The sequence below is a fragment of the Typopeltis vanoorti genome, chromosome 9, assembly GCF_054136105.1.
Source record: "Typopeltis vanoorti isolate ZY-2024b chromosome 9, IOZ_Tvanoo_1.0, whole genome shotgun sequence".
Taxonomy (NCBI): Eukaryota; Metazoa; Arthropoda; class Arachnida; order Uropygi; family Thelyphonidae; genus Typopeltis; species Typopeltis vanoorti.
The window spans coordinates 9,663,197-9,682,953 of record NC_143557.1 but is presented as its reverse complement, the minus strand read 5'-3'; the positions used below and the strand labels follow the sequence as shown (position 1 = coordinate 9,682,953).

The 19,757-nt window shown below is 34.9% G+C and overlaps 1 protein-coding gene across 2 annotated transcripts in view; it reads right to left on the bottom strand.

Moving 5' to 3' along the window:
* Positions 1 to 19,757, bottom strand: part of Pdk1 (Phosphoinositide-dependent kinase 1) — a 355,658-nt gene that overhangs the window by 317,026 nt on the left and 18,875 nt on the right. Inside the window, exons 2-3 of one of the 2 annotated variants that reach the window (XM_090398374.1) lie at positions 15,203 to 15,397; positions 288 to 330 (exon numbers count right to left, since the gene is read on the bottom strand). In XM_090398374.1, the coding sequence (XP_090254500.1) occupies positions 288 to 330; positions 15,203 to 15,397 (238 nt within the window). Of the gene's footprint in view, positions 1 to 287; positions 345 to 15,202; positions 15,398 to 19,757 lie in introns of those variants that run through there. The other variant, XM_090398375.1, reaches the window with a different exon arrangement.

The following is a 19,757-nucleotide window of genomic DNA, read 5'->3' as shown; positions in this document are numbered from 1 at the left end:
TAGGATGGGAAGCAGATGCCATTAAAAAAATAATAAAAAATAGGAAGGGGGAGGGGGGACTTATTGTTGAAGAATAAGCTTTCTATTGACCAACAGTTTATTCATGTGTCTATTAAAACTGAGCATGATTCTAGTAAGTTATAAATTTAATTAGAAGCACAACAAAATAATTCTACTAATTTTATTTCATTATGAAATCAATACATTCAATAAATTAATACTTTTGAAAACAAAGATTGTTCAAAATATGAAAAGTTCAAAATGATAAATGAAGCATTTCTACTTACTCGCATATTCCTTGTTGGTGTGAATATCTTTAGCTAGGTAAACCTGCAAAAGAAAAACTACACACATATACTTATCACAAGATATGTGAAAAATCACATATAGCGTACTAAGGTAGAAAAAGTTCACTTTATTAAATGAGTAATGTACTGTTTTAATATCAATAGTTTATTATTATTTTTGCAACTGAAACATAAAATAAGACTCACTGAAGGAATTTTCAGCTCTATAAAACTTGATAAAATTGATTGCATGTCAAAATCTAAATCTGGGAAATCTATTCTGCGTAATTACAATAATGAACTATCAGAATGATTAAAGCATAAGACAAAATTTACCCAACTAAACTGTACATGTTCTGATTGCTTGATATTTCACTGCCATGTTTCTTAACATGTTAACGGACAGGGGTGCTTAAGGGTCAAAACTGTATAACTGAGAGGAGACCTCCACATAACCTTTAAAGATGTGCGGAGAACCGACCAAGGCTTCTAACCTAATGTCCAATCCTCACCTTCCCGTGGTGCACCTGTTGGGTATCTACTTGGATACTGAACGAACGAGGATGGGCTGGCAATTTGAGATTTAGCTGACCAAATTATATTCTTATTGGCTTAAACCAAAATACAAAATGATGGTACAACATGACAAAATTTTATGCCAGATGGGGCGTCGCCCGGTTAAACAAGCCCCCATTGATTTCGCCATGGAACCAGGGCAAACAGCGAAAAGTCAGCTACTGGAACAAATCTGAAAACACACCTAAACTCAACATCACCAGAGTTAAAGATTGGTACTATCAACATAAGAAGCCTGAATGGCAAAGAAATGGAGCTAGCTGAGGAATTAGAAATGTACCAGATCGATATAATAGGGGTGACTGAAATAAAAGAGACAAAAACTGGTGAGATCTTTCTGAGAAATAAAAATACTAAATGTTATATTCAGGCAATGACAATCAATGAACAGAAGAAGCAGCCATAGTATTCAACACTAAATATGAAGCTAATCTTCTTGAATGGCAGGCAGTCTCAAGTAGAGTGATATGGGCAAATATCAGAATGGGAAACTGGACAATGAGACTTATTTGTGCCTATGGTCATACAGAAGGCTCTACTAAGGTAGAAGCGGAAGAATTTTTTTAGGCTCTAGAGAAAGCTACTGACACAATGAAAACGGAAAAGTTGGTCCTTGTTGGGGATCTAAATAGCAGAGTAGGAAGGGATTGTCTCATCTCATCTTCTTTATACCCTCTTTTACCTTGCAGTGTTGATGGTCCATTGATCATCGGACCTCACTCCGTTTACAGGATAAGGTGGTCAGCCCTATGCCCCGGTGTATCCTATGGCCTGTAGTGTTAAGTTCTCAAGGCCAGTTTGCCTGCAATGCGGGATGAAAAACCCCAGAATAAACTGGGGAAAAAACCCTGCTGTCCACGCCCAAGACTGGCTAACTTGGCTATGGCTGAGGAAGATCCTTCAGCTCCTCACGTCACCGACGGGAATCGAACCTAGGACACTCCTTCCCCAGGCATATGGTTGCGAAGCGCATAGCTACTAGGCTAACCGCGCGGACGGAAGCGACTGTCAGACATCCAAAATTTTTTGGGAAAATTTGGAGAAAAGAGAAAAGCTAATAATAATGGCAAATACCTGTTGGATTTCTGCTCAGGACATGGACTGGTTATTACTAACACCATGTTCCAACATAAAAATGTGCACAAATTCACATGGAGAGAAGAGGCAAGGAATAAGAAAAGTCTCGTTGACCATGTTATTGTTGATAGTGATGTTTTCTCCCTTGTGCAGGACACCAGAGTGTACAGAGGATTTGAAATTGGGAGTGATCACTATTTAGTCTTGAGCAGGATAAAATTGAATTTCATATTGAAAAGAATAACATGTAAGAAAGTTTTAAAGCAAATAAAAGTTGAGCTGCTCTCAGATGTGAACTATAGACTAAAATACACAAAGATTATTGAAGCAAAAATGAAAGAGTTTGACAACAGGAACCAAACCTTGGAGATTCGGTGGCAAACCTTGAAGAAAACCCTGATTGATTCAGTCAGAGAGGCATGTGGTGAGGTTGTCTGCAAGGATAGAAAAATCAGAATTCCATGGTGGACACAGGAATTTAAAGTGGCAGTGAAGGAAAAGAAGAAAGCACATAAAAAATTCCTGGCAAATAAGTCAGCTTGTGCTCTTAGAGAATACAGAGACAAATGTAAGAAAGCTAAACACTGTGTAAAACTAGCTAAACAAAAGTCATGGGAAGACTTTGGTAAGAATATAGAAAATAAATATGAAGAAGGTGGCAAAATATTCTGGAAGTTGTTGAAGAATTTCAGAAATGGAGGAAAGAGTGCTGTAAACGGAAATAGAGATGATAAATGTGACATGAAAACAGGAGAAAAAGATATCTTGAAGTATGGAATAATTACTTCAAAAAATTGCTAAATGAAACAAGCAGTGATAGCATAGTGGTAAAAAACACTCAACAGGCATACAGTCAGGAATACATATCCATACTTGAAGTAGAAAAAGTCATCAAAGGCTTGAAATGTCGAAAGGCAGCAGTAGTAGATGATATTCAACCAGAAATGCTGAAGTATGGTGGTATAAAAGTCTTGCAGTGACTGCACTGCATAGTTCAGAAGGTGTGGACAGAGAGACGAATTTCCGATGATTGGAGTAGAGCTCTCATAGTATCCATATATAAAAAGGTAAATAAAACTGAATGTGAGAATTACAGAGGTATTTCCCTACTTAATGTTCCTGGTAAGATTTATGCAAGTATACTTCAGAAACGGTTGAGAAAGGTTGTGGAAGAAAAGCTTGGTGAAGAACAAGCTGGATTCAGGCCAAATAGAGCTGTCCGGATCAGATCTTCACTTTACGACAAATAGTTGAGAAAGCATGGGAATATAACAAAGATTTGTATTTAAGTTTTGTTGATCTGGAAAAGGCATATGACAAAGTGCCAAGAGAGAAGCTATTCAATACGCTACAGTTATATGGTATCAATGGGGCATTATATCAAGCAATACTTAGTCTTTATCTGAGTTGCATGTCAGCAGTTAGAATTGAAGGAAGTACAGGAAGATGGTTTAATGTTAAATCTGGTGTGAGACAAGGATGTACATTATCCCCTCTGTTATTCATTATCTATATGGATCATATTATGAAGAAAAGTGGTATTAAACATGATATCAAAATTGGAGATGTTAATGTCAGCTCTTTGCTTTATGCAGACATTGTTATACTTCTAAATAAATCCGCTACAAGTTTCCAAGATTCCCTGACTAAATTGAATAACTGTTGTAATAGATATGGTATGAAGGTCAGCAGTAAAAAGACAAAGAAAATAGGTAGAATCGTTGAATATATCAACTGTGTTTTGAATGGAGAACCTGTGGAACAAGTAAAATATTGCAGCTACTTAGGCACGATTTTTAGTGAAGATGGTAAATTAAATATGGAAATAGACAACAGAATCAACAAAGCTGGTATGGTAGGAAGTCAATTGAATAAATTCATATGGAATAAGAGAGAAATTAGTCAGAACACTAAATTAGCTTATAAAAGACAGTGTTCAAACCAGTTTTAACCTATGGATCTGAGTCAGAAGTAAAACACTTGACCAAAGACTAGAGACTGCAGATATGAGAGTCCTGAGAAAGATTACAGGTATGAACAGATGGCAACAATGGCAATATCATATTTAAAATGAGGATATTAGGAAAGAACTCGACATTGTCAGTATCCAGGAATGTGTCAGCAGAGCTAATCTCAGGTGGTATGGTCACCTAAATAGAATGGGCGAGGAAAGAAGTGTTCTGTGCCAGGTTTGCAGGAAAACGACCCATAGGAAGACCAAGATATAGGTGGATTGATACTGTACCAAGTGCCTTAGACAATAGAAATGTAAGATCTGATAATGTTGGAATCTTGACAAGTAACAGACTGATTTGGAGGAAAATTGTAGATAGGAAGTTAGTAATGATGTAAATTTTTCATGTAGTACTATCATATCCTGTATACCCCTTGAGGGTACATGGCAGGAATTTGATGATGATGATACTGAATAATACCAGCCTCCAAATATTACTGGAGGCTGGTATTTTCTTCATTTCCATCATCTTCATCTATGACTGGAATTTTATTTGAATTTAATTTTGATTTCTTAAAGCAACTGAATGAATAAATATGGCTGTCAAAGTAACATTGTTCCCCACATCATTCGATAAATTTTAGCATTCAATATCGATATAGACTCATTAAGTTCTGATCAGATGTAGAACTACAAATTTTTTTTAGTGAGTAAGAATGCATCACACTCCAACTCATGAATAAATTTTACTTTTTGCAAATAGAGAAAGTCTTTTAGTAGACATGTTTCCGATGGAAGGGTTTGGTTTTTAACTGACTTTAAAGTCAAGGCGGTGATCAGGTAAAGTGAGGGATGAATGCTAGAGGCTAGATATTGGAGAGGTTGGTAGGTAGAGTGGGGATGATTCCCAAGGACAAGATTAAGTCACAATCCAGCCCAAAATCCAATGGAGGTGGTCATAAAAAGCTAAGTCACTCCTTTCATTCCTGTCTATTCTAAGAACTATGCAAGCAATTAAGAATGTTTGCATAGCTACTAAAATTTGTATGGTATATTCATGTAGTACGCTCGTTATAAAAGTGGACCATTGTATGGGAATAGGAGTAAATTAAAATCATTATGGATTTTTGCTCATGATAGCTGATTTTGTTATTTCTGTGCTTGTTACAACAAATTCAATTGTAATAATAATAAGAAAACAAATCCTTAACCTACCCACAGCACTAATATGCTTTTATACCCTTTCAAATATCTGGAAGTCATATAAAATATTATAAAAGAAAATGGTATTCATATAATGTCAAACAACATGTGGATGAGTGTTGCTCCACGACTGAAAAGAAATCAACATTACACTGTGGTCAAAACTGCCCAATGGAAAAACAACATAGAAAAGCCACTGATGAGAAAGAAATCTGAGTGTCTGGAGGATGGTTAGTGCCATCTGATATTCTGACAGGCATTAGAATAATTTGTGTAAGATAACATGTGATCACATCTCTGCCTGCTCGATTTATTTGGGTGGAAAAGAAAAGTCAGTTGGAATTGTGAAGATTAAAATCTCCAAGGAAGATGATCTAACCAATGAGAAATTGGGCTGAAGGAAATCAAAAAGAATCAGAATGGCTGTGGCATTAGGAAAGCAATAAACATAAGTAATAAATTTAATAAAATGAGGCCTACAGATTTCTAGCCAACAAAAGAGAGGATAGATTGAAAACTCCACTAGTTTGTGCATGGACCCAAACCTGTCAACAAGTCAGGAGGCTTCCCGATCAACTAGCGCATAATCCTGCTGACACATACTTTGGCAGGTTATGCCTGGAAAGGGAGTCCAAGTAGAAGTATGTTTGGTACACTGAGGCCACATCATGTTTTGTAGGAACATCTATGGAAGTAACACAAACATAAATGACATCTACCATCACTTGCAGTCTTCGGACCAGGCAGAAACACAGATTCCAACTACAACTGTCCACCTCCAGTGCCCAAACTTCACGATTCCTTTTGCCACAAGGATGCCACCTGTGCCTTTGTGAAATCCAACATAGCCTGCCAGAGAATGGCTAATTTAGAATTCCCTACTTTCAACATTCTCTGGCTCAAGGTTTCCTTGCCCCATTTAGTAACATTTATTTGTTGCATTTACTTGTCTACAAACACTGACAACCATTCTAACTTCTTTACATTCGTTTCCATGAAACTCAACTATCTACAATCTTACATCTTATCCAGTGAAATTAACAGGTTGGGGTGCCTTTAAGCACCCACAACCTTCCAAGCATGCTTGTATTTCGTAACCGAAATACAAGAATAAGATGGTCAGCCCTATGCCTCTAAGTATTGATGACTGTAATCCACGTGCATTCAGGGGACTGGTTTGCCTGCTTGCGGGATGAAAAACCCTGCTGCCCACAACCAAGACCGGCAAACGTGGCTATGGCTGAGGAAGATCCTTAAGCTCCTCACATCATCAACAGGGATCGAACCTGGGACACTCCTTCCCCATGCATATGGTTGCGAAGCGCAAAGCCACTAGGCTAACCGCGCAGACTATCTACAATCTAGCTATCCAAATAGTGTGGTCATCTTCTTGGGCACCCTCAATGTCTACAATTCCAAGTGGCTCCCCTTTTCCAAAACTACTCACTGACCAAGCTGGATGAGGAGGAGAAGTCTTTGACATAAGTAACAACTAACACACATACCCCTACCTACTCAAATTCCCAATAACTCACTTCACTGTTCAAATAATCTGGATCTCTTTTTCACGAGTTCTGCTTCCAGATACATCATACAGGTCACCTCCCCTCTCAGAAACTCGGATCACAATCTTGTACAAGTCTCCTTTCTTGTAGAATGCCCCACACCCCACTCATTCCCAACCTTGCATCTTCTGGCACTAGAAAGGAGCCAACTGGGATGACCTCAAGAATTTCTACTCCTTTCCTTGGTCTGAATATTGTTTCTACTCAACTGATCCTAACACCTGCTATGAACAAGTTACAGGAAATATTCTCACTGGCATGAAGACCATCTCCAATTCAAGGCATAATCCTAATCTGCTTTTTAAGCCCTGGTTCAATAAAAAGCATACCAAAAAAAAAAAAAATCAGCTTTTTGCAAGTGGTTCATTTCGACAACTCCAGCTTTATACTCTGCCTATACCAACGCACCCAACACATGCAAATCAGTCATCAGCAAATCCAAATCTGATTTCACAAAGGCCTCCAGCAGCAGAGGGGAAAAAAAAAAAAAAAAAAAACTTTCCTCCTGTCCAAATGGAAGCTGGGCCTTCTGGTCAGTTGCTAAGGCCACTGGACGGAACTTCTGCTCTCCTGCACTTCAACCCTCTTCTCTCACTCTGATGTCACCATTGTTACTTTACCCAATTGTAGCTGATCTCCTGCATTACTCTTTTCCTCAAATTCCTGCATTGATAACCAAGGGAAATCACCTCCTACCATGCTGGAATCCAAGTACCATATGCCTCCTTTAGTTTTTCAACAAAAAGAAATCAGGAAACTACTAAAAAAACTTGGATGTCAAAAAGACTTCTGGTCTTGATGGCATCTTTCCTATTGTTCTCCAGAATTAACACCCATACTGCATTGTCTCTACAATCTACTATATATATATCTGATACTTATCCTAATGCATGGAACAAACTTATATCCATCGTATTATAAAAATGGTAATAGAAGTCAACCATTATACCAACCAATTGCCATCACATCAGTCCTCTCCAAAATAATGGAGAAAATCATCAATAGTCAACTCTTCCACTAGAGAGGCCCACGAATTAATCAGCAACTATCAGCATGGATTCTGCCATTCAAGATCCACAGCAGATCTTGTAGTTTACATCACCTACCACTGGACACATGCCATAGAAATGATCAAAGAAACTTGTGCTGTTGCCATTGTTGTGTCCTGAATAAACCAAGAAAAAGAATTACCATTTAATTATTCAGAAACAACTCTCTTTGAAAATAGGCAGAGAATGTGGTGTGTTGGCCATAAACTGGAAATGTATATATATGTATATAACACTAAGATAGGAGTAAGAAATTATATAACAAATGAAAGAAAATTGTAAGACCTAACCTGCTATGTATAAGGGTCTGATAGAGAAATTATTTGATGTATTGAATTAATTTAAGAACCCCATTTTATGTGTCATAAGATAGCAAAATCTGTAAGCCATAGTCCAAGGGTCATCTTTTGACCGTCCAGTGTTAAGTGTACCGGGGGGGGATTATGAGAAAGAGAAACTAGAGCGCTTTCTAAGAAAACACACCTAAAGCATGTGTGATGTAGCGGAAAGAGCTGGATGCCGTGACGAAAACCCACATGACGCGTGCATCGCAAGATACGAGAAACGCCGGGAAGAGCATGAAAACAAAAAGGTCAAGCAAACCCCACTCGAGAATCTTTTTTTGGTTCCTGTTTCCTGACCTCTCGGACGTTGGTCCAGTCTGCACCTACAGAAGTTCCAGGCTGGCCGTGGAAGGTATGAGTCGTCTGCCACAGCGTATGGAATAAGGCTAGCTATTTCCTTGGACTAGGATAGCTATGCTATATCGTGCGACGGAAAAACCAAGTAGATGCCTTCTGTTCTGGCTAAGCTCCTGAGCCATATCGCCCTTCCCGCTGAGAATCTGGCCGTACATTTGTCGAAGGTGACCAGACGAGCAGCAGACTGAGAAGAAGCCTTGATGCCCAGACAAGGTAGAAGAAAGGAACAAGTATCATTTCAAAGACGGTAATGTAGACTCTTGTATTACATATTCACAGTTAAGGAATTGTGTGTTTTCCAAAGAACATTTTGTGTAGTGGACTTATTATATGGAACTTTAGGAACTGCCTTCAACTTGGCATGGACTCATCTTTATTTGAGAACTGTCTGCCTAGAAGGGCTCTATTTAATTTGTATGAATTAATTGTGTTGTGTTAAGTGATATAACTGGTGACCACGTGAGTGTAGAATATATGATAACTTGTGATGAGATAATATTAGGTCACATATAGAGGTGGTCCAAGCAAATATGTTCATGTATTTCATTAGTAGTAATGAACCAGAGATCTTACTAAAATTTGATTCAGATTACCTAGAAATAAGACTTTCATGTATCATTTCTTTAATTAATAAATATGTTTCTTAGTACCTGCCTGATCTGGTTTAGTATATGAATTCAAACAGCCACTCATAAAATCATTATCGAACTTAGCGAGAAGAACCCACGTGTATAATTTAACAAAGCGGACCACGACTGCATGCAAGAATATAGTGAACAGAAGTTAGAAATTTACTGTAGTTTAGTTACTGTGTATCACTCTGAGAGAGCTATCCTGGATAAGAGTCTCATCTATCCTCGGTATTGGCTGGAGCAGTAAAAAATAAATTTGTCAATGCTTATCAGGTGGACTGTCTCAGAAGATATGTTTAATGGCTGCGTCTCATTCTAGGACAAAGCCCTGATCATTAAGTATCCTACACGTGATTAAACTTAAGAGCGGCCAAAGATTTTGTTTGTTTAAAAAGGGGAAAGGTTTAAGAGAACAACGAGTTAAGTGTAGACTAACCTTAAAGACTAAAAGGGACAAAATACAGAAATAGAGGATGTAACACCATTGACATTTCCAAAGCCTTCGACAATGTGTGGCATCCTGCTTGCTCAACAAATTGCCATCCTTTGGTCTCCATGTCACCCTCTATAATTGGGTAGCCAGCTTCCTCTCTGGTCGTTCTCTGCAAGTCATGGTAGATGGCTCCCTCTCATCAAGCTTCACCAACAATGCCAAATTGTCTCAAGGCTGTCCTAGCACCTACTCTTTTTCTCTTGTTCATAAACAAGCTACTTGCAATCACCACTAATCCTATTCACAGGTTTGCTAATGATAGTACTCTCCACTCATTCGACAACGCATGCAGTACTCTGACATCCCAGGCTACAAGATCATCTACAACTAGTGCCCAAAACATTGATCTTCATACTATCCTTCAATGGGGCGAGGACAACCTTGTCATGTTTAATGCCACCAAAATAGTCTTGTCTTTTCTCTTGCAAAAGAGATCTCAGTTCACCTACCCTTACCCTCAGTAACACACACAGATCATATCTCTCTGCTTGGACCAATGTTTACTTCCAGTCTCTCCTGGCATAAACACATCACATCAACAGCTTCCTCAGCAACCAAGAAAATAGGCATTCTCCTTCATTCAAAAGGATATTTTACACCAAACTATTAACTATATACAAATCCCAAATCTGCCCATGTCTAGAATACTGCTCATGTGTTTGGGGTGGTGTACCTAAAACGTCCTTAAAATCCTTGATACTTTCCAAAGGTGAGCAATTAGGCTCATTGATAATCCCTCTCTTACAGGTTCACTTCAACCTCTATGTCACAGACGCAATGTTTCAGCACTCTGTTCTACATGTATTGGAAGTTGGAAGTTTTTTTCCACTTCGTTAGACTATAAAATTGTATATTTATTTAGTTTAATCCTTTATCCAAATGTAAGCAAAGAGTTTTGCACTTGAAGTATCTTCAGAACTAGGGCAACTCATGGCAAAGGTGGACTAAGTTCTGATCACTTTCCTTAGTATCCCATAATGCAAAGCACATCTCCTTGAGGATATGTATAATGCTATGCATTATGGGAAGGGTCACTACCCAGACCGATTTCAATGTTTATTGAGATCTCTTCAGTAGGTGCAATGAAGTAATGCAGAACTCATATTTCCATATGCCAGTTGCCAAAAGGTATCACACCTTATTATTAAATTACTCTGGATTAGAGAAAGATGTTGGAAGTATTTTTCCACTTGGTTAGACTATAAATTATATATTTAGTTTAATCCTTTATCCAAGTGTAAGCATACAGACCTCAATAAAGGTTGAAACCAGTCTGGGTAGTGACCCTTCCCATAATACATAGCATTATACATGTCAGCAAGGAGATGTGCTTTGCATTATTGGATACTAAGGAAAGTGATCAGAACTTAGTCCACCTTTGCCACGAGTTTCCCTAGTCCTGAAGATACTTCAGGTGCAAACTTTGTTTGCTTACCCTTGGATAAAGGATTAAACTAAATATATAATTTATAGTCTAACCATGTGAAAAAAAAACTTCCAACATCTTTCTCTGATCCAGAGAATTTAATAATAAGGTGTGACACCTTTTGGCAACTGACATATGGAAATATGAGTTCTGCATTGCTTCAACCTTGGTATCACCTCTGGGGCTGGCTCCCACTGAAGAAACCTCAATAAATGTTGAAACCGGTCTGGGTAGTGACCCTTCCCATAATGCATAGCATTATACCTGTCCATAAGGAGATGTGCTTTGCATTATAGGATACTAAGGAAAGTGATCAGAACTTAGTCCACCTTTGCCACGAGTTGCCCTAGTCCTAAAGATGCTTCAGGAGCAAACTTTATTTGCTTACACTTGGATAAAGGATTAAACTAAATATATAATTTATAGTCCTACAGGTACTTCTATGGTCACTGCTCCAGTGAATTCGCAACTATCATTCCTTCAGTTTTAGTTGAACATGTGAATACAAGAGCAGCAAATGCCTGGCATTCCTTTACTGTGCAACTGCAAATGCACTAAACCTGCTTCTATTCATCCTCTCTATCCTCTGGAACAGCCTTCCTCATGGAGTATTCCCAAACAATTACAATTACATAAATCAAAGATAACAATAAATTATATTCCTGGTTTAATCCTTTATCCAAGTGCAAGCAAAGAAAATTTGCGGATTTATTTTCAACCAGGATATATTAAATTAATAATATAAAATACTTAGTTAATTCCTTCGTAGACTGTTTGTCCCTGCCAAAAGTTAGTTTGCATGAAGATATCTTCAAAAGTACCTTGCTGCTGTTTCCGAAATGTTTAGCAAGTCCAATTTATGACAGCGTGACACCATTTATATCTCATCTTCTGTTATAAAGTAAACCATACCCTGTGTCCACACATTAATTTTGAAATAAACAGTGAAATGTTCTCAAACAACTATTATTCTGCATAACTTTTCATCACAATTCTTATAAAAAACAGAAATACCATTACAGAAAAATTTTTTTTTTTAATTTAATTTAACAAGACCAATTTTCATTTGTTTCACAGTGCCAGCTATAATTCTCTCAACATCCCTCTATAATCCTTAAGTAGGTTATGCAGATGTAATGTAGTATTGGTATAAGCTTATTTTCAACATTCACAACATGAATTAGCTTTAACATACATGATGAAAAGGTTTTTTAATAGTGTTGTTTAAAAAAAAACACACTTACCTTACAAAGACAAGTTGGAGACCAGATCATACTATTGACATTACATCATGAAAACTAGCCTGGTTCCATTGCTGGTGTTAACAATTTTCTGTTTTTTCATAAACATTATTATTTGTCTTTCCTATTGAATTATTTTTACTGACTGGTTATTTAAATTTATCCATCATTATGAACAATAAATGAAAGGAAATACAAACTATATTTTTAGTTGTGTGAAGTGTAAAACTGAAGGTAAAGGTAAGGGAGCAAAAAATATTAAAATAATGGAGAGAAGGATGCTGCTTATCAACTAAAAACAATCATAATGTGCTTTCAAGATAAATGGCTCAAGGAATTCAAGTGGATGCACTACAAAGACAAAGTTGTATTCTGTAACGTATAAAAATATTCTAGGACTGCTGACAGCAACACTATATAACTAAAACATTTTTGACAATGTGTCATGATTTAAGTTTCATGAGGCATTCAATTTTTAAAGAGAAAGCTTCGCGATTTCTGGCTGACACAGTCGGCCAGAAATTGCCAAGGAAACATCTCTAGCTACTTTCTAAAGATAGATTCTAAAATGTCTCAATGACTGAAGTGCCTTTTAATACAAACTATTATAAATCTAAATGAAATAAACCATTTACTGACTTCAAAACTTTACAGGCCAGTCGTAGAATAGTAGCAAAATGACATGAAATGTAATGAATTTGCACTGCAAATACTAAAGAAACATTTATTAAGGAAATCAAAGACTCCAGTAGTAAGTCTCTTCTAGTGCTTCTGTTGTTGTTATGTGCCATCCAGATACTTCTATAGATATTTAAAATGAGAAGAAACTCATCCATAATATGAGATGCATAAAAAAATCAGAAGCGCCATGTGTGTACATAATTTCCCTCCAAAACTCAGCTGCAGTGTATTTTGATAGATGAGAAAGTGAAATGAACATGTTCTTCTTGTCATGGAAGACTCATAATAAGCAGGCAGTGAAACTGAAGTAACACGTAAAATGATGGGGGGGAGGGGTGCACTACTGGCAAAATTAGAGAGAGAGAGACACACAAGACCTTAATGATTATTGCACATACAGTAATCTATCATTCATTTGACCTTCAAAACAATGACCCTTCAATGACACAACAATATGCAATTAACCTAACCTTGTATATCAATGGGTTTCTGAAAGAGCACCATGTAATTGTATTTCAATTATCCAACAATTATCAGAACTTGCTGTCCTGACAGTTAAAGGATGAAATAAATTGTAGATTACTGTAATTTGAATTTAGTTTTTAGATAGATTCTATTAAAGATGTTCTCTGTGTTGCTGAAATTGATATATATATATATATATATATATATATATATATATAAAAAGTTTTTTAACTTGGGTATATTATGTATTCAAGACACCAAGTAATTGTATATAAACTTGGTTTTTAATCCAAGTGAGCAAACAGACAAGTAAGTCAAGTTTGTGCCTGCACGTAGTGCAAGTCTGAGGCAATTCATGGTAGTGCCACTCTAGACAACTTGTGGTAAAGGTAGATTAAGCTCTGATCACTTTCCTTGGTATTTTTCCCTTAATTAAAAACCAAGTTTATATAAACTTCATAGATTGGTATCTGGAATACATAATATACCCAAGTTAAAAAACTTTCTACATCTATCTCTCATTCTGAGATTTTATTTAATAAGGTCCAAGCACCTTGTGGCAACTTGTTTAGGTAAAATTCATATAAGCTCTGCATTACTTCAACCTTAGCATTGTCAGGTCTGGCTCCCATTGACGAGACCTCAATAAAGGTCGAAACCGGTATGGGTAGTGACCATTGCCTTTAATGCATAGCATCATACATCTCCGCAAGGGGATGTGCTTTACATTAAGGGAAAAATACTAAGGAAAGTGATCAGAGCTTAATCCACCTTTACCACGAGTTTTTTTTTTAGAAAAAAGGGGAAGCATCTCATTAAAAACATTCTGAAAAATTATGGAGACAACTACCATGTTATAGAGTAAAAACTTTAATATAAACCAAAACCAACACGACGTTTCCACCTTCATATATCAAGGTCATCATCTGGAGCATACACAATATATACAGAGAAACAAGCTACACTACAATCTACATGGTTTGCTAAAGTTACTGACCAACCGTTACTACAAATTATTGGTCTGACTTCTAGTGAGAAAAAAAAAAACTTTACTACATCAAAGGTATAGTCCTATTATTATTATTTTTTTTTCCACCAGAGGCCAGGTCAATAATTGTAGTAACGGTTGGTCAGTAACTTTAGCAAACCATATAGATTGTAGCGTAGCTTGTTTCTCTGTATATACATTGTGTATGCTCCAGATGATGACCTTGATATGAAGGTCGAAACGTCAAGTGTTATTTTGGTTTATATTAAACTAAAGTTTTTACTCTAAAATACGGTAGTTGTCTCCATAATTTTTCAAAATGTATTCTGATCACCGTGTAAGCATGAAAGAAAGGAATCTCATTAAAAATTTCAAACCATTGCCTTAACCTATTAAGATAATTTTTAGTGGTCAGCAAACTTTAATACCATGCTCATACAAGTATTACAAAGATATGATGACAGAGAAATGGCTTAGCTACAGCTCATTAATCATATTCCTCCAGTACCAGAAACAGTTTTCAGGTTAAAGTAAAATATCATGAAAGAAAAATTATTTCAAAATACTGAAAATGTTGAAATAACTGACAAAAATATCTTTAAACTGCTCCAATGCTACAAGTGATCAGTGTAATCAATAATAATATTAAATCATCTTTATGGTTTAATGGAATGAATCAAATATTTGATAGAAAATAGACTACTACTGACAAATACTTTTATATTTGCTTATAAGGACTGTAAAGCAAGATTTACACACCCACCCCGATAAAAAGGAAGAAATCTACGCCAAAAATTTCAAAGTAACTAACTCCTGCTTTCAAAAAAGGAGAAAAAATTCTCTGCCATAATTAAAATTTCTTACCATTGAGAAGGACCCCTCTCCAATTAACTTGCCAAATATAAAATCTTTTGGTGTCTTCTTCAGTGGCAGCTGCATTGTTTCTTGTTTCTCTGTTTCTCCATTAGACCTCGTAGCAAGTTTACTTGTTTCACGTTTGGAATCATTTAATGGACTAGTAGACTTTATGATGGGATCGCTCACACAAGGTGCAACTGACTAAATTAAAGAAGAAAATAAAGGAAGCAATCAAGACAAATAAAATGCATCCTTCACCTGATTAAAGAAATAATTCTATGCTAAGAATAAAAGATGAATTGTATCAAAAACTAATAGTTATATTATTAATGAAAAATTTATATGCTGTCATGGAGTTGAGTTATACTTAGTAAGTTTCATTCCAAGCTAGCTGGTTTCAAAAAAGTTAAAACTGTTAAGTGGAATACTTAAATTTTCTAATTTAAATATTTTGGTAGGGATATTTAATATTTTAGAGTTAAATTTCTTCATAGGTCTATGGAAGAAATTCCAATTACTGCACTAAGTTATCATCTGAAATGTTAGCTCCAGTATCATCATCATCATCACTGCTCATTGGTGTCTGATGCCTCTTCCAAATATCTTTGTCCAGTGCACAGTGTCTGTACACCCATTCCACACCAGTCCTTTATATCGTCTATCCATTCTCTGTATGGTCTATATTGTCCTTATATATTAGCCATTTCAGATCCATACAGCACACCGCTAAAGATGCATGTTTCCAGCACTCTTAGTTTTGTTTACAGGCTGATCCCTTTACTTTTCCAGATGTTATCCATGGCCTTCAGATTTGTTCTTCCCTTTGCAATCCTGATCTTTATTTCTTTTTTACAGTCCAAATCATGTGTCGTTTTACTTCCCAAATATGTGAATTGTTCTACATTTTCTATATCAATTCCATCCACTTGTATCTTTTGTTTCATGCTATTCTCACCAGGGCTGCACATATACTTTTGGAGGCCCAACATCATTATGAGTCCTCAAAATTAAGCATTTTTTGAGTTTATTGAAAATAAACATCAACATTTCCATAATAACTCATTTTAATAACACAATACAACATTGGTATACATATACTGTATTTGCATTTTTAAAAAAGTATAAAAATAAATCAGTTCAAATTTAGATTAAAAAAAATTAATAACTAAGTTTTTTTTTTCTGGCTTTGGTTTTAGCAAATATATCTATAATATCATCATAATTAATCGAGTCCATTACATCTGATTCAATGCATAGTAACGACAGGTCACTTGTTTCATTTTGGTGCAAGTTGCTACTTAAATAATTTTTTATTGGTTTCAACATTGAAAATGAGCATCGTCAAAAATATTTTTAAAATTGTTTCTACGTTCGGAAAAGTAGACTTTAACCCATCGTTTATAAATGTGTACATATTTTTAATTGAAGAATTTTCTTCCTTTATCATTATTAAAAATTTCTTAACTTCATCAGTAAATTTTTCTGGATCAATATCAGTCCCATAAATTTGTAAGTTTCACCTGATTAAAGAAATCAGGTGAAACACACAATACTAGTCTTGATCTATATCTTTCTTCAAAAAAAAAATATCAAACATATCTAATATGACGAAATAGCTTTTTGTTCTTTCATTAATTTCCAAAATTAGCTTATTGCAAATGACATTAAAAGTGTTCACAGCGGAATTTTCTTTCCCATGTAATATAATCTCATTGTTAGATTGTAAAACTTCGTCACTCATTTTTTTTCATTTTTTAACTCTTTCCTTTTCATCTTTAAATTTTGTCTCATCTGTTAATAAATTCGCTTCTTCATTTACAGCAGAAAAACTATTTCTTTATATCTAAAATAAAACCAACTAAAGACTGTAACAAATTATTAGCTAAAAACAAATCCATATCGACAACTTGTAGAGATTTACTACTTTTGGTAAATCTCTTGTAGAGATTTATCATGTATTCGTTGTAAATTTTGTCCCACACAACTGTTAAAATTGCTGTTTCTGGTTTGTCAAAATGTTCAGGCAATGATGAGCTCTCTAATTTACAAATAGGTTTTTCATGAGGAAAAATGGACAGTTCAAGTAATGCATCTTTAATTTGTTTATGTCCATGTTTCAAAGCCAATATAGTGTCAGCTCTTGCGGACCACCTCGTTTCACTTAGTCTTTTAACTGTTAAAGATTTTTTCCCTAAATGTTTAAGGAGTATACCCCATCTTCTTGTTGAAGATGAAAAGTAATTATATACATTTTGAATAAAACAAAAATATTGCACTGCTTCTGGACAAGATTCCGCGCCATAGTTGCCAATTAAATTTAAAGAATGATTAGAGTACGGTTCATAATGTGCAGAGGGACTGGTTTTTCAGCTAGCTTGTGAACCTCTTTATAGATACCTTTCATATTGACAGTGTTATCATAGCTTTGCCCTCTGACATTTTTATATCCAAAGATAATTCTTCTAATTTTTTTAACACTACCTCTTCTAAATATAAGGAATTATGTTATGTAATACTGATGAACCCGATAAATGTTTCTCTAATGTCAGAATTTGTGGCAACATACCTAAATATCATAGCTAGTTGGTCATTATGGGCAATGTCTGGAGTTGAATAGAGTATTATTGCAAAATGAGCAGCTTCCTTAATTTCTGATATTAATATTTCTCTTGTTTTTTTAGCTGTTAATGCTATGAATTCATTACAAGTGTGGTAAGAAAGATAATTTGATCTGCCAGAACCACAGTTGGCATACGTTTTCATGTGATGTTTTAAAAAATCATAAAATTCACTTAAATAATGTAAACATGATAAATAATTTCCACAAGAATCAGAAAAAATATCATTTGCATTTCCTCTAAATGCTAGCCCTAGTTTACTCAGTAACTTAATAGTAGCTATTATTCTTTTTAAAATCTCTCTCTCCAATAATTTTCTTCAGATTGTATTTGTTTCATCAATTCAGAATCAGTTCGACTCTATACAGAACTTGATTTTCTTTTGAAATATGTGCACATCGCTCGTATATGCTCGTGATCACATAAGGTTCGTGTTATATTTCCCCAGTCATTAAAACCCTTCATTAAGTTATTATTTGACTTAGAAAACAATTTACAAACAAAGCAATAAATTGTTTTGCTGGTTTCTGAAATAAATTAGCCACTCTCATTTCTCCTTTGTTCCATTCGCCTTTTTACAGTAAAAATGTGATTCATTTACATTTCTGACATATATTCTATTGCGTTCTGTGTATTCTTTTTTTAAATTTTCAATTTTACCAACATTCTGAGGCATATTTATTAAAATATGCTCGATAAACTGTTCATTAATAGTAAGTGTCCACACTGCTGTATCGGTAGGATAAGAGATAGCTTGCTTGCTGGTAAGTACAGACTCCGATTGAAAATTTTCTTCAGAACCCTTTTGATTTGTTTCATTTACCTCTTTCTCTCCTTCTATGTTTTCCACATCATTTTGATGTTCTCCATTTTCACTTTCATCTCCTCCTGATAACGATAGTAATGTTTCGTTTTCATTCCGAGAAGTATGAAGTACAATTTCAGTTCTAGAAATTCTTCATTTTCAGAACACAAGAAAGATAAAATTGCCCCCTTTTGACTATTTAGCTGTTTTTTTCATTTTCTCTGAGGCGTTTTCTTTTACTAGCTCTGGATTCAAATTTTTTTGGCATTATGTGTATTAATCTATCAAAAGCGAAATAAATATTTATTAAATCCAAAATAAACATATAAATAAAATAAACAATTATGTTAAAAGCTAAAAAAATAGAAAAATAGAAACAGTAGTATCTTGGTTTTGTTAAAATAAACGAGTAACAGTAAAATAAAAATAATAAATTAATTGAAAAATATATTCTAACCAACTGCGCCAACTACTTTAAACATATAATTCGGTATATACAATTGTATACAGTATACTGTTTTACAAATACTAGCCAAATAACAGGTTAATTACCGTTAACTAAACTATCGGTTTAATTACCGTTATTTGGATTTTCCTTTACTGTTCTACGATATTTGACCCTTTTTGGTGCACAATTTATTTACTGTCTCTCTCCTCAAAAATAAAAGAGTTTCACATGTATACAATAAATATTAATATTAAAAAAATCTTGTTAATATTAAACCAGCAACGTTGTAAGTTATTTTATATAAATAAATGACTAACTTATATCAATAGATTATAAATAATTATGTAACTTCTACGATGCTTTGTATTTAATATTAAATTTTCTAAATAGTTTAAAATCTTTTAGTGTAATTCTAAATATATATATTATTTACACTTTTAAATATTCCATGAATCATAATTCATTTAAAGAAAGATGTAATTAAAATCTTTCATGAAAGATTTCAATTGCAGTGTTGATTGTTGATTTTGTTTGACAAGCATCATAGTTGCTACAAAAATTCTGAATACAGAAAAAATATTAAAATGTATGGTAATAATTTAGTATAGTGATAAAAGTTTTTTTGTTTTTTTTTTTAAAGAATTTAAATACAATTAAATTAACCTTGCTAATCAAGGTAAAAATAGGAAC